The sequence below is a fragment of the Halichoeres trimaculatus genome, unplaced genomic scaffold (assembly GCF_033239565.1).
Source record: "Halichoeres trimaculatus isolate MK-OKI-2021-1 unplaced genomic scaffold, fHalTri1.1 fHalTri1_scaffold_12, whole genome shotgun sequence".
NCBI classification, from domain to species: domain Eukaryota; kingdom Metazoa; phylum Chordata; class Actinopteri; order Labriformes; family Labridae; genus Halichoeres; species Halichoeres trimaculatus.
Window position 1 is genome coordinate 26,619,019 of NW_027437190.1, and position 14,426 is coordinate 26,633,444.

At 38.7% G+C, this 14,426-nt stretch overlaps 1 protein-coding gene across 1 annotated transcript; it reads right to left on the reverse strand.

Moving 5' to 3' along the window:
• Positions 1-780: 780 nt before the first annotated feature.
• akirin1 (akirin 1) lies at positions 781-14,106 on the reverse strand. Its single transcript, XM_074683015.1, has 5 exons — positions 13,723-14,106; positions 5,671-5,817; positions 2,826-2,954; positions 1,436-1,507; positions 781-1,296 (listed from the first exon to the last, which is right to left on the reverse strand). Exons 1-5 carry the CDS (start codon positions 13,925-13,927, stop codon positions 1,286-1,288), a joined length of 564 nt encoding a protein of 187 aa, XP_074539116.1. The 5' UTR covers positions 13,928-14,106; the 3' UTR covers positions 781-1,285.
• Positions 14,107-14,426: the final 320 nt, after the last annotated feature.

Genomic DNA, 14,426 nt, shown 5'->3' on the forward strand with positions numbered 1-14,426 from the left:
TGGGGTTATATAACACGTTATTAAATACTCCGCAGCAACTAATTCAGCTAAGTGCAGAGGATAAAGCCTTACCAGGACATTAAAGATGTCAATGGGTTGGCAGTACCTAAAATCAACCACAAGAGAGCGCTAGAGCCCACAATTGAGAACAATAGAGCAGGGTTTGTTTGGATTTAAGGTGGCAAGCAAAACAAAACGCTCAACATATACGCGGTTATCTTGTTAAACCAGAGATTATCAGTGGATTATTGGGCCCCTATTTTTAAAAACGTGTCATTGTTTAAGTAGTATCATAGAAATTCTGCTTATACATTACGCTATATTAATTTAGGTGTGGAATTTGTGTTTACCAAATTCCCCCCTTGGGTTCATTAAGTCTTTCTGATTCTGAAATCAAATACTGTCTTATAGAATGTCTATCAACTGTGACTTATGCTTGTCACATGGTCTCTTTCCATAAAATGTTAAAGTTTGATTTTTTTTCAATTAAAGAATACAAAAACAAAGGAGTTATCTGATGCCCCATAAAACCCAATGTTTTCATTTGATATTTTTAAAAATAAAACAAAAGTGCAACAAATCTTACCAACCAGGGTTTATTTATTTAACCACTGCTTTTTGATTAAAAAAAAAAAAATCCAAACTTTTAGACAAATCTTACAAAGACATCCTGGTAAATTAATATTAACTTGTTTAAGAGCTGTTGTTTTACTGACTGAAACAGTAGAAAACACACACAAACACACACACATCTAATTGAAAATCATACCACGAGACAAATTTAAATCACAGAACTTTTATTTTTTTCAAAAGGGAGAAAAATCCACATTCTCAGGTAAAGAGTTGTGGGAAGGGAGGGAAGAGGGGAAGGGTGGGAGGAGGGGTATGAAAATAGGGACAAAGTGAGAAGCAGGAGCCTTTAAATACAGCTGCTGAAAGGTTATACAGAATGATCACGAGCCAATAAGCTTTTCTACAGCACCGGCAAGAGATTTGACACAGATCTGCTTTAGTCAGGATTTCCAGAAAGAGTATATCAACAAGGAAAAATGTTGGGCTGCGTACATAGTTTATCTTTCAGATTCGTCTAGCTTTTGGCCAGCAGCAACAGTTTTTAAGTAAGAAATCAAGGTTTAGATTAAAAAGAAGATAAACCATGGCACCCAAACAGGTCAAGATGAAGGGGGGTAAAAATTTTGGTAAATAAAATAAAAATCAAGAGGAAGGGGGCCAAAGAGGAGCAGCCATCTTGTGAGAGGAAGCTGGAAATCTTGTTGATGTGAGTTCAGGAGACGTCTGAAACAGATGACGAAATACAGATGATTACAAGCAGCACAGGCGTACAGCGCCCATAAGGTTTAAATGCAACACAGGCACTGAAGATTGAAACACTTCAATAAATCCTTTTGATTTGAAGGTAGTGTGATATACTTACAACTAGCAGGTCGGGCACCGTATCTTCGCATGATCTGGTCTTGTGTGAATTTCACAAAGGATTCATATTGTTCTGGGGAGAAAAGAGGTAGAGGTGAGGATGCAGACTTAGAAACACAGCTTTCTCAGGAAAATCTGATGCAGCTTGTCAAGATGTTTCATAAAACTATGAGGAAACTGCGTTCGTTTTAAGTTTCTTTGACACAAGCAAAAAATGCCTGAAATATTCAAACTTTTCGGGGGGAAATAGATTTTGTCCCAAATTTTTAATTCTCTTTTTCTGCCAATCACGAGTAAAGATTTTGAAAGAGGTGAGCAGAAGTGCAAAATCAGCAGATAAAAGTCTGAAACACTCAGTGAACTGGGGGCTGAACACTTGAAGAGACTTGTGCCAGCTTTATAGTCTCACTTTTCACGTCCTTCATTGGTGTTTTTATTTGTACGGTTGAGCTCCCTTATACACAATGTAATGGCAAAAATAAAGACATCCACCACTGCTAAGAAAAATAACTCAAATGCCAACTGCCTTGCTATGAAAGAAATGAAATATTTTGAGTTGTTGGAGCGTGTTTGACAAAGAAAATAACCCACTGTGAGATGCATGTGTGAATAGCCAGTCTCAGAAAATATCAGGGCCTGAATGTGATGAAAAGTTATCTAGAAGATGTGGCAAGTTCAGGGGAATTCTCAAGTCAAGCGTGGACTGCCTACAGGCCTGTGAGTGCTCTGCTCTGCTCACCCTCCTCCTGCTTGCATGTTTTCAGTTTCAGTTTTACACAACATACTCAAACATGATTTCAAAGATGACATGCTGGTCTGAGCTTTATTTATTATCAGGAAATCTACAAAAATACAGCATACTGTACTGAGCCAGAGACTTATCTTCTCTTTCCCACAGCAGCTAATTAAGGGGAAAGCCCAAATACGTAATAGAGATTTTACCCTGGGTTTTATGCCATTGACAGCCAAAAGTCTGATTTTCTCTTACACAAAACTTTTACAGTTCTAAGTTAACTGTACAGTTTGAAAAAAAACACCTTTTAATGAAAGAGGGGACAAAAGCAAAGATGTTTTCTTTAATAGGACCTGCAAAATGTGAATGTAATCTAAGTGAATGCAGTGTTGCCTCAGCTTCTACGTAAATACTTTCTGCTTGTGCAAAGTCTTGGCATCTTACAAGCACATAAACTCTGTTAGAGAGATTCATGGATGCCAGAGCTGCAGTCATAACCTTTTTTAATATAAAGAGAGACTCATAAGAGCTAGAGCTGCATGTTCCCCATCACACACAGACACTTTTATTCTTCTTCATTGCCTGAGCGTAAGAACCTGCTGTCTACAATGAAAGCCCAGAGGGATATGGTTCTTATTATGATGATTATGTTTTTTACCTGCAAGTTTTGTGTTAAGGATCTGTTCGTACTCCTCCCGGATCTTCTCCTCATGGTCTTTCAGCAGCCGCTCACACAGGTAGCTCACCTGCTTCAGTGTAAACGAGGGCTGGTCCTTCCTTGAGGCACCTAAGGAACACAAAATCACAACGGTTATAAAAACGGTGGATCACTAACGGCTCTGGTGCTGTTACTGAGACAGTGATGTCTTCTAGTGTTAGGCCAGGTGCAAATTTTACAGCTTTGTTTTGTGTCGTCAGTCACCTCTGCAAGCCAGCAGGGTCATGCAGCACTAATGCGAGCTCTTTCTGGGTCTCCAGAGTGTCTTTGTCGCAGTGCTGATGGAGATGGTTTTAGCTTACAGAGCATTCTTGAGTTATGTTGTAAACCATTAGAATGAAATGTTGGTAAATCACGGGAAGAGTAAAGCAGAGTGAGGATGAAGGTTTAATGGGCGTATCAGAGACAGAAAGAGGCCAGGTCAGTGCAGCACAGTCAGTGTGATGTATGAGCCGATACTGCAGACAGGAAAGAGACAGGAGCCCAAAGGCTGAGGCTTGGATTAAAGAACACTCCAACTACCCCGCAGTTCTCTTCCTCTCTTCAGACTGGTCCACTTTGATATGAAATGGATGATCAATTATTTATTATCATTTATCATTAATATTAGTCAATTTTAATTATACATCTCATAGCGTTTATCATGATGTGCACATATGTCAACAACTGACTGACATTCCAGAGGCCAGTGCTGTTAACTTTTATTCTTTAATTAAACTGAACAGTGAAAAATAGTCACAGTTAAAAACAATTAACGATGCATACCTGAAACAAAAAAAACAATTATTTTACAGATGATCATTGATTAATCTTTCGAGATGTCTGAATCAACCACTAAGGATCTCATGATCCAGTTTTTTCTTTCTGGGTTTAATCTTCTTTGGTTTATTACTATCTGTATGACATGTGGATTTATTAACTTGTTGACAAAGAAAGATTGCATCTTCTCTTAATTTGTAAACGCTGCACATTATTGCGGTAAATCTCAATTATTCTGTGACACTCTGGCTCCCCATAACAGTTTGATTTGTAATCCTTTCAGACACAACAAAGCATGAAAGTGTTGCTTATTCAGGGCTCGGTCTGAAACAAATCAATTACACAGCACAGCATTCTGAATAACAGTAAGCTGTTTTAAGCATAGCAGAAGAACAGGCAGGCCTAATGTAATGGATACATGGGGTTGGATTTGAACAGGTCCAGCTGCAATTGTGTCATTGGTAATTGAGAAAGTGGTCACCTTGGTTTGGTTATTGTTGGACCATCTTTTCTGGTTGAGCAAGAACAAAACAAAACTGCTGTTTCGTTTTTAAAACAACTGAGACAAGAATTCATATAAAAGAATTGAGATAAAAGTAGAAATGAGATATAAAACGATTTCCAGCCAAAATCAAAATCATAAGATAGAAAATTTAAATTTCAAAGTGCAATCAAGTAGGGCTGTAGCTATCAAACATTTTAGTATCGAGTATTATACTGAAAATCCCATGGATTAATCAAGTAATCAGATAAAATACATTTCTGTTTAGTTAAAGAGCAGTTATTTTTCAAATGATTTTTTTTCTTTAAGAAATAGAATTTTCTGATACAGCATGTCAATAAGAGCACTTGCTTTGGCAGCTCCAAAATTTGTAAACACACTTTGACACATTTTTTGTGACCCATTAGTCTCCAAACTCCAGAAAAGAAGCTAGATTTGTTGCTAGTTGCTATTTTGTATAAGAGGTACCTTGGGGGGTCTGAAAACTCTCTTAATATGGCCTCAGCTCTATTTGAAACACCACTCTTTGATCTTTTTAAAAATTAAACGATTCCTCGAGGCGGAGAAAATTACTCAAGTAATTTTTGTAATCGAATACCTCGAATCATTCGAGGAATCATTTCAGCTCTACAATCAAGTTATTGAAAGTAGATTAAAAAGGAGCTGAAGTAACAAGAATTAATTTCAAAATTCCAATTAAAAAACAAAATTACAGGATTAAAATCAGATTTACAAAATGAAAAAAATAAATTTATGACAATAAAAAAATGTAAAACTAAAAAAGTGGAAGTTAGGAGATGCCTATTTGGAATTATAAGATAAAGTCAAATTTATGAAATACTAGACTAGAACTGATGAGATAGTAACTCAAAATGATGTGATTATGACAAAATGTTGAGATGCCAAGCTAACATTAAAAGTTAAAAAGTCAAAGAAATAAGAAGAAATGTAAAAATTGCAAAATAAACCATAGAAATGATGAGATAAAAATGGCAAAATTATTAGCTAAAGAGATTAAAATATGAGATATTCCATCAAAATTATAAGATTAAAAGTCAAACAATGAGATAAACAGAAACTATGAGTTGAAGAATAGAGTAAAAAAAGTGAACTTATGAGAACCTACATCAAATTTTGAGATACAAAGTTAAAAAGATGCAAGTTTGGACTTTTTCATCTTAACATTTCGACTTTTCATCTCATTATTTCTCCTTAGGATCTCATTCAATATCCCATTATTTTAAATTGTATCTTTTATTGTGGCGAGTTAGTACAAATTCACTGTTATAGAAACCCAAACCAATCAAAAAGAAAAGCTTTATTCTTTATTCTGCACCTGATCCAGGTAGAGGAAGGGACACAAACACAAACATGCCCAACAAGGAGCTCATAAAATTAGGTCAAACATCCACAAACTAACACTGATACCGCCATTAGATCTAGGCATGACGAGAGGGCAGGCCTCCTGGGTACAGTCATAAACAACAGCTCATGTGTATATGGGGCAGATAGTAATTTATCTACCTGGTGGGGAGCTGGGGGCGTTGAGGGAGGAACTGGGGCTGGGGGCATCGCTGGAGCTACAGGCCTCGGTCTGGTTGAAAGCCCCTTCCAGCTGCCGCCGCCTCTGGATCCGGCTGTACTCCTGACGCAGGTTCTGGAAGATTTGCTCTGAAAGGGAGGAAACAGACTGTAAGTGTTCGAGTCTTTACTTGCACATTAAAAAGTCTATGAAACCATTCTGCAGAAGTTGCTCAAGAATCATCATTGTTTGATACAAAATGACTTTGAAAGTGATTCATTAGAGAGAGGAAATGATCAATATTCTCATTAGTTTTGTCTTTCATGTGTTATTTTCTGTCTACGCCCACCACAGCCATATTAATACAATGTTGAATGTGTTCCAGCACGAGCAGGGACTATTAGAGGAAGGCACATTCAGCAAATGTTCTTAGATTAAACAACAGCTGTGCTGACTTCCTCTGTTCTGGCTCTTTTGTGACTCTGTTTAGAAAAAAAAACCTAAATAGGCAGGAAGTGAAGGTGTTAAAGGTTGACATACTCAAAACTATGAGTACACAAACACCCAGCTGACTAACAAACCCCTCCTGACACGGCTGATACATCACTTTCACTTCTCTTTTATCTATTTTTATGTATCGTATCAAACTACAGCTGGTTGGAACTTGTATGTTGATGCAGTCATTTTAAGTAAACTGATCTGTGTTATACCATACAGTAATGCAGATGGGACATTTCTCGTCTAACTTGCACAATCATTAGCTTTCAATTTAGCTTGAAGCACTGCTAACAGAGCAGATTAGCCTTGGGCATGCTACAAACTGGAAGGCAAAGATAATCAAATTCTTCTGTTTTCCCTAAGGCAAAAAGGTGGCTGTTCTTCTGAAGATTACAAAGATTAACTTTTGGAACACTGCGACTGACACAGGATGAACAGCAAGGCAGAGATAATGTGTGATAAAATGAAATGAAAAAAAACAAAACAAAACATCAGCCATCTTTGACTGGGGCAAAGAGTTGTGGTATCCTTAAGACTTTGCTACATTCTCTTGTTTTGGTAGTACGTTTGTTGCTTTTTTTTACAGTTTTAATGCAAACATTTTTTTATTTTCATTATGGTTTAATAAGCTTTAGCTGAAGCCCCAGAGGTACAACTTGGAGACAAAAACAAAAGACAAAGATCACTACACAAGGCTTTGCAAGATCAATAAATCGTAGTTCCTCCACAGTGGCTACACTCTAGTGATCTTTGTTGATTCCTTGCCAGAATGAACCCTTCATGTCCCTGCTGTGCAGTGTCGACACTGCTTAAACATGGTTAACAGCCAGCACACATACATCCAATTACAAGGTTAAAGTTCAGAGAAGTCCTGGGAAAAACATGAGGAAAAAAACACCACGGCCTCAACCAGCACTGATAACCAAATGTAGAGGAGGGCCTTTATCTTCTTGATTCATTGAGTACATGTGTCCCCTCTATCTGGTGAGCTGTGCCTATTTATCTTGGGTGGGGAGGGAGCTGGAGGCCGTGTTGCTGTCCCTTCGGACTGCTAACTGCTCACTTGTTTGGAGAGAAAATCCTGTTTTCCCCATCATCCAGGGCCATTTACAGAAAGGCTTTTTTACATGTGGCCTGGAAGCAGGAAACACAGCTACTTTATGAATTTAAATACAAGGTTCAGAAGAATATTTATAAGAAAAATCAATCTAGTAGAAATCCACAAGTGCTTGTGATGAGGATTGCAACTTCTGTAAAGTTTCTTTTCAGTTTGTATCTCAAACAGAAGCATGAAGTGGACATGAGGAATTACAGCTACAAGAAAAAGAAGGAATTCATCAAATTCATATGACACGAGTTTGTGGAAAAATCCTGATTTTATATTAAGGCCGCCAAATAGGCCTTTCATGATAATCAATAAATCGATTAACCGAACACTAAATAAAAATGTCCTCGGTAAGTTTGCCAGCCCTCGACCTTGACACGTGCATGCATGTTTGTTTTCCTCCTCTCTTTCGACTAAAGAGGCTAAATGAGAAGATGGCTCACTATGTCTATCTTTCCTAACATCGGGGAGCATAGGTTCTATAGCGGATTTAGCGGACTTATAGCGGAGTGAGCATCTGTCAAAAATGTGATCTTTGGCATCTTTTGCGATGCCAAAGCAATGATGTACTGCTCGCGCGTACACACAGAGAGAGCTGAAGCGAGCGTCCTGAGGGGTAAGGAGGAAACACACGCTAATATGAGTGATGGCACGAAAGATACGGTTAGTAAGCCACCTGCCACATTCCAAGTGTGAGAATATTTTGTTTTTTTATCAGAATGAACAAAGTGTGAGCTCATGAACACCAACGAGCTGATATGTCACATTTGTTTGAAAATGGTGGCGACGAAGAAGAAAGGGAGGTGCAGCGGAGCCTTGTTCTTTGACAGTTCGCTCTTACTGAGGCTTTTGGTCTGCAAAGTAAATAGAAATAAAAGCACCAAATGGTGGGCGCTCAAAGACAGCTACATTGCCAAAGAAATGCAGCCCTTCAATACGGTTGAAAGCCAGAAATGTTAAAAATGTTTGACAGACAGTATGGATTGACTGGGAAAAAGTACATGTTACAAACATTTCAGGAACTGTATAAACTCCCTTTTATTTAGGCTATAGTTTTTATTGTTTTTTTTGGGGGGGGGGTTTCATTTTTTCTTTAAAAACAGGGTCTATGTTTTATTGTTTTTATTATTTTTTTTCATTGACATGTATTTTTTTCTAAAAGAGAGTCCATTTCATTTTCATTGTATTGTTTTTCTCTTTCTTGTTTGTTAAATTTATTATATTTTTTGTTTAATTTATTTTATTTAAAAGATCCCAACCTTCTAATTACAGTTAAATACTCTTAAGAAATTAAAGTTTCTTGCTTCTGATATGGTGTACTCACTTTATTATCCCATTTATCATAATTACATCAATGAAAAAATGGAGAAAAAAAAAAAATCAAATAATATTGACAATAATATCGTTTATCAGCAATAATATTTTGGAAAATTATCGTCCAGCAAAATTTGTTATCGTGACAGGCCTACCGCCAAACTTTAACGTATCACAGTCTTTTAGAAGTAAGTGGAGACTCCTCTGGCTGCATGTGGCCTCTAAAACCATCCAGGACCTTAAACAAAACAAGACCCTAATCTGACAGGCTCTGTTTGTTTAGTTCGACTGAGCTGCTCACTCAAAATAAAGACTCGACACAGCAAAAGCATCTCTGTTCCACACAAAGAGGCTGGAACTATTAGCAGATTCACATGAACATTTATCAGGGTCAATTCAGAAAGTCAAGTACAGGCTGCAAGTATGATTACAAAATACCCACAGGTTTCTGTTTCAGATTGTTGTTGAAATACCCAGACAATAATGTGGAGATGTGAACTTTAAGCTACCTGCCACATATTTGGGGGGACCATATGAGTGTGTCTGACCTCACCAGCTGAAACACATGCTTTAAATTAGCCAAGATCCCGTTATGCTGCACTTCCTCAGTTTCTCCTTAATGATAAATCTGATCGCAGAACTTAAAAAAGGAAATGCATGCCTGCCAGAGACACAGTGTCTTGTCTTCATTTTCATTCGAGTGTTTTGCTTGCCACCCTCGGTTAGCAATTTCCTGGGGGAAACCCTGTAGTACACACAGGAACTCAGCGTGATTGTTGTTTAAACAAAAGAGAGACAGATGCTTTCGACGCTACTTTGAAGCAGTTACTCACTCAATAAGTGTGTTAACCTGCAGTTTAACATCTGAATTTGTTAATCAAAGCTGTGTTACTGCTATAAAAACAAATTAAGTCACACTTTAACCCAAAATAATGAAAAAATGTTGATATTTATTGTTGGCCAGTATCAATATTCCTGGGTACATCTGATAGACAAATCTCTTGCTGCCTGTCACTTCCAGCCCTGCCAACTACTAGTGCCTCAACTGTGGGCGTTGCTTGGCAACAATGACCCCTGCCACAACCAGGCCAAGCAATCAATCACAGAGACTTCCGGGAGCCAGGGGGAAACAGTGGAGAAAGCCTTGGCTAAAAGGCTTAAACACAGGCCGAATACTGAATACGAGAGGGAGATAGGCTGGGTAGATTGGACATGGTGGTGCAGAGAAAACAAAGCTGACTCATTTCATTTCACCCTCCACTGCTTAAGGATTGTATAGGGGAGGTGGCTTTAGTGTGGTCCAACTGCAGAGAGGTCACTTATGGAGTCATTTTGTCTTCTATTGAAGACAAGACTTGGAGTCATCATCATTTTGTGTGTGAACACTTTGTGGTCAATCCATAACCACATCCTGGAAACAAAACTAAGAACAAAAAATCACAATTGTTTTGAAAAACACAAAGTGTAGCAATATGGTAAAAAAAAACAAAAAACAAAAACAGAGCACTGCTAAAGTAGAAGGTCTCGGTATGTGGAGAAAAAAGTTGGTTTGAAAAGTCAGAGCAGAAGTTTGTGATTCTGTTCACCTCTGTGTGCAAAATCGATCCCTCCTCTGTTAACAAGCGTCCCCTGGCCAGACAGCAGGTTGAGTTTAGACAAGAATACTGAACAGTTCAAAAGCCTGATTGGGGTTTTAGGCCACAACTAAGGCTTGTCATCCAGATCCGTTAACCTGGCAGAAGTCAACAAGTTCAGCCTCATCTGTCAACTGGGGGAACTTAACCGAAGTGCAAGCCCAGACAGGCGGCAAAGAAACAAGGTAGCCAAGCACCCGTCTCAGCCAACTGAAGAACAGCTAAACTGAACATTTGTACCCACAGTAAAGTCTAAATATTAGCATTTCTTGTTAACATTTTTTAAAGAGGCAAAACAATATCAGCAAAATCTGTGCAAGGTCCTCTTCACTGTAACTTTCTCTGTTGACTTTTTCTTCTCACTCAACCAGTCTTGCAATAAACCCAAAGCCCATACTGGGTTGCAATTTGTGGTTACTTCAAGTCCATTTCCTTGATTTTGGTCAAAATCTATGACTGTGCTCTTTGTGTGTTTGAATATCTCGAGTTAATTTTTTCTGTGCTGTTTTCTCTACGTCTTGTCTTCTGTTCTCTGCTGAAAATAATCTCCATGTTGCCTACTGATGCCACAGGAAAGTCTGGTTTTCATCACATTGGCAGCTTAAGGAGTGAAATCACTGGAATTGTCGTCGTAACTCAGGTTGATTTGATATGTGAGACACATGAGGCCTGGTGGTCCCTAGTGCTGCCTTTTTTTATTTAGAAGTAAGAGCCATTGTCAGAGGGTTTTGATCAATCAGAGTGAAGTTTAAGGGGAGGAAGGAAGTCAGCTAATAATTACCCATAGATACCTGGTAAGATCCCAGTATCTCGCCCACACACAGCTTTCCTCACCATTAGCAAACCTGACAAGCTAGAAAGCCTGTGTGGGTAGAGACGGGTGGGAGGGATGACAGCTGACCTTTTGCTAAATACAAAACTGCTTTCACTTGGCAAACCAGAAGAAGGGCAGGCCTGCAGCACCAGTCCCATGAGGGGCCTCTTTCTGGCTGAAGGTGAGTATAATACCTGGAATCTGGGCCTCATGTCTGCAGCAGACAAATGTGCATTACTTGCAGATTTACTTGCAGCTGCTGCAGCATAATTCAGCGAGACAGACACACGCTGGAGGAGATGGAGGCTTTTTGGATTCCGACCATGAAGTTACGGCTAAATGAGCAACTTGGAAAAAACTATCCCAATAATTCATTTTCTATACAAACATTCACCGAGATCCATTACGAATCCCTCCCTCAGAGGGCTATTTCACAGGACTGCAAATTTAATTTGAACAATAAGAGGCAACAACAGGAGTCAAAACTTCTAGGAAACTACAAACCCAATGAAGTAAACTGCTCTGAGCGTCATGGGAAACAAAACACTCCTTAAATCATCATTTAACCCTGGCTTGTTGAGATAAGTGGAACTCACAGTTCACCAGAAACGGACATTTCACAGGAGGCCAGCTGTGGATACATCTCTGTCAACACCTACATCTGTGGGTGTGGGTGTTTGTTTCTTGATAACTGATGTAGCCTAGCATGAACCCTTAGCTTTGGCTGGCTAGCCTTCAACTACAACACACAGTCAATGTTTTTATTTAGAGATTTTTAACTCATCTGCAAGTAAATCTTCATTATTAGCATGGAAAAAATCTTTTTATCAAAAGTTTTTATTTTTTTTAAATACTTTTTATTTTGCATTTTTAAGAGTGTACACAGGATAAACCTAAATTATGTTGATCTAAATAACCTTGGCATTACAACTGAAGAGTACAATTATACTTTCCGGTAAAATACAAAAATAGGGGTACATACACAAACGAGAGTTCATCAAACAAGAAAGATTTTTGTACAAGTCTTACACCAGTTCAACTTCATAATTAAGGTAAATCCTCAGCAAAAAAAAAAAAAAAAAACTAAGACAAGCAAACAAACAAAACACTGGACAAAGAACAAAAACAAAAACGAATAAAAAGGGAAAAAAAATCTGAAACAAGTAACAGAGCATAAAACAAACAGAGCAGTACTGGCAATATGCATTTTTTTAAAAATATTTCTAGATATTTTTTCCCCCTCTATTTCAACCCATATTTTTCAAATATTATAATTGCATTAGTTCATTTATCTTCTTCCATCGCAACTCGAAAACATCCCTGAGATTTCTTATACTATGTGTAATTCTTTCCATGATACATATTTCTTTTATTAATTCAATCCATTTGCTTATTTGCGATGGGTTTGGTTTTAACCAGTTTTTCGTTATCTGTTTGATTGCTGTTATTCTTAAGATTCTGTACAGATATTTGTCAGATTTGAGTGAGAGGACCTTTGGGGGGGTTCCCAAGAGTAAGTTTTGGGGGCCTAAGGAAAGGTCATATTTAAATATCTTTCCCATTTCCTCTTTAACTGCACATCAAAAGCTTTTAATCCACAAATCATAGACATATTTTACATTAAAAGGGTAGAAATATCTATTTTAGCTAAAGGATTGACACACATGAACTAGGTAATAATGGAGGATAGAACATTTTTTTAAGCTTTCTTGTTTCTCCATGTTTGATTAAATCACTCCTAAGGTCTGCTTAAATCAGACCTCAAAAAGACAAAGGATAGCACCTCTCACTGGTATCACCCTGTCCAATCTCAGAGAACAAGCCTTACTGGATCACAGTGGAGACATCAAGGTAATAATCCTGTGTCTACTTGTGCACCCCACACCCATCCAGCACATACAGTGCTGCTTTCTTAGCTAACAGGGGGAGAAAAGGAGTACAGACATAAAGGAAATGAACAATGCCCTGCAGCCTTGAAGAGGAAAAGAAACTAGTGCTGCATAATGGTAACCCCCACCTTAGTGCAAGACAATTGTGGCACTAAAGCCAAGGAACATTACCCAGGCAGCTCCTCATTAACAGCCTGCCATGATGTGCCTGCTGCTGTGATGCCGTTTGTCTTTTTTGGAGGAGCCAACAGGCTGGATTTGTCACCAAGGTGTTAAAGGGTGGTTAGAACCTTTTGTTTTATTCCAGAAAATGATATATTGCACAGAAAAATCAGGGGAATCTAGACTACAGCTGGAGATTGTTCACGCAGAGCTGATTGAACGGGTTATGAAGCTATTTTCAACTCCCCCAATGTTAACACGTTTTTCTTCAGCCATATGACAAAGCTTTCAATAAACTATTTGCGTGAACAAATCAGAATCAGTAACTGAGTGCTTCCCAATTCTGCTATGAAAGAATACAGTGAGCTAGCAAATAGTCACTCTCAAATTCCTACACATCCACTTTTACTTTTTAACGTCTGTTTCTTTATTATGATTCATATCACTATATGTGTCGGTAACTTAGCAACAACATTCTCTTTCCTGGAGTTAGCGTGGCTAAGCTAATGTTTAGCCTCCAACCCCCATTCTGATTCTCCAAACTAGCTAGCTATCCATTCCACTCCACCCAAACCCCCTCCCCCATGACACCCACCCAGAAACGCAGATAAAACGACAAATATTGTTTAATTAAATACCTGGGGTAAGCCTGTGTTCGCCTCCTATCGCCGGGGGAGACATCGAATGCGTTGGGCTGTCGACCGGGGGACGGAGGTTGCATCTTTGCGGGGACGGAGTGCTGGGAGTCCCCGGTAGTGGATTGCACCTTCTCCGCTTGGGAGACTGGGGACTGAGGAGGGCCTCGAACTCCATCGACCGTTTTAACGTAGCTCCACAAGCCATGTTGGCAAAACAAAGAGGGGGGAAAAGATGGAGGAAAAACGACCCTCAAAAAGGGGTTTTAGCGGTCTAGGTTGGTACGTTAAGCGTTCCTCGAATTTCTTGAGCCTTTCTTCCTCTCCACAACAACGGATTTTCTTCTCTGAGTAGTAAGCCAACTGCCGACCCTGCCTGCTGAATTTTTAAAACGTCACAATGGACCGTACCACTATTGGTATTCGGAGGGTAGTTATAAAATACATTAAACATTTAACCCCGTCTTGTTAGGCTATTTAGGTGCATTTTCGACCAAACGTAGTTTTTTAAATGCTTACTTACTCAGTTATAAATGAAATTTACTTGTTGACAAATTACATGGCTCGTTTACTTTACAGACTCTAGACCCCCACCCCACCGTTGTTGATTGCTTACCGTTGAACTCAACTTGAAGGTTCACGAGACGTCTGGCGTTGGTGGTCAGGTAAGAAAAGTAGATTAAAAAATGAACTCCAGAGTGATGTTT

Bases quoted from the DNA above. Each gene is read 5' to 3' on its own strand.
- akirin1 (XM_074683015.1), bottom strand. From the start codon at position 13,927: ATGGCTTGTGGAGCTACGTTAAAACGGTCGATGGAGTTCGAGGCCCTC. The intron at 5,818-13,722 runs GTATTTAATTAA...CCTCCCTTTCAG, and splicing joins CGAACACAGGCTTACCCCAG to AGCAAATCTTCCAGAACCTG. The intron at 1,508-2,825 runs GTAAAAAACATA...TTTTCTCCCCAG, and splicing joins CCTTAACACAAAACTTGCAG to AACAATATGAATCCTTTGTG.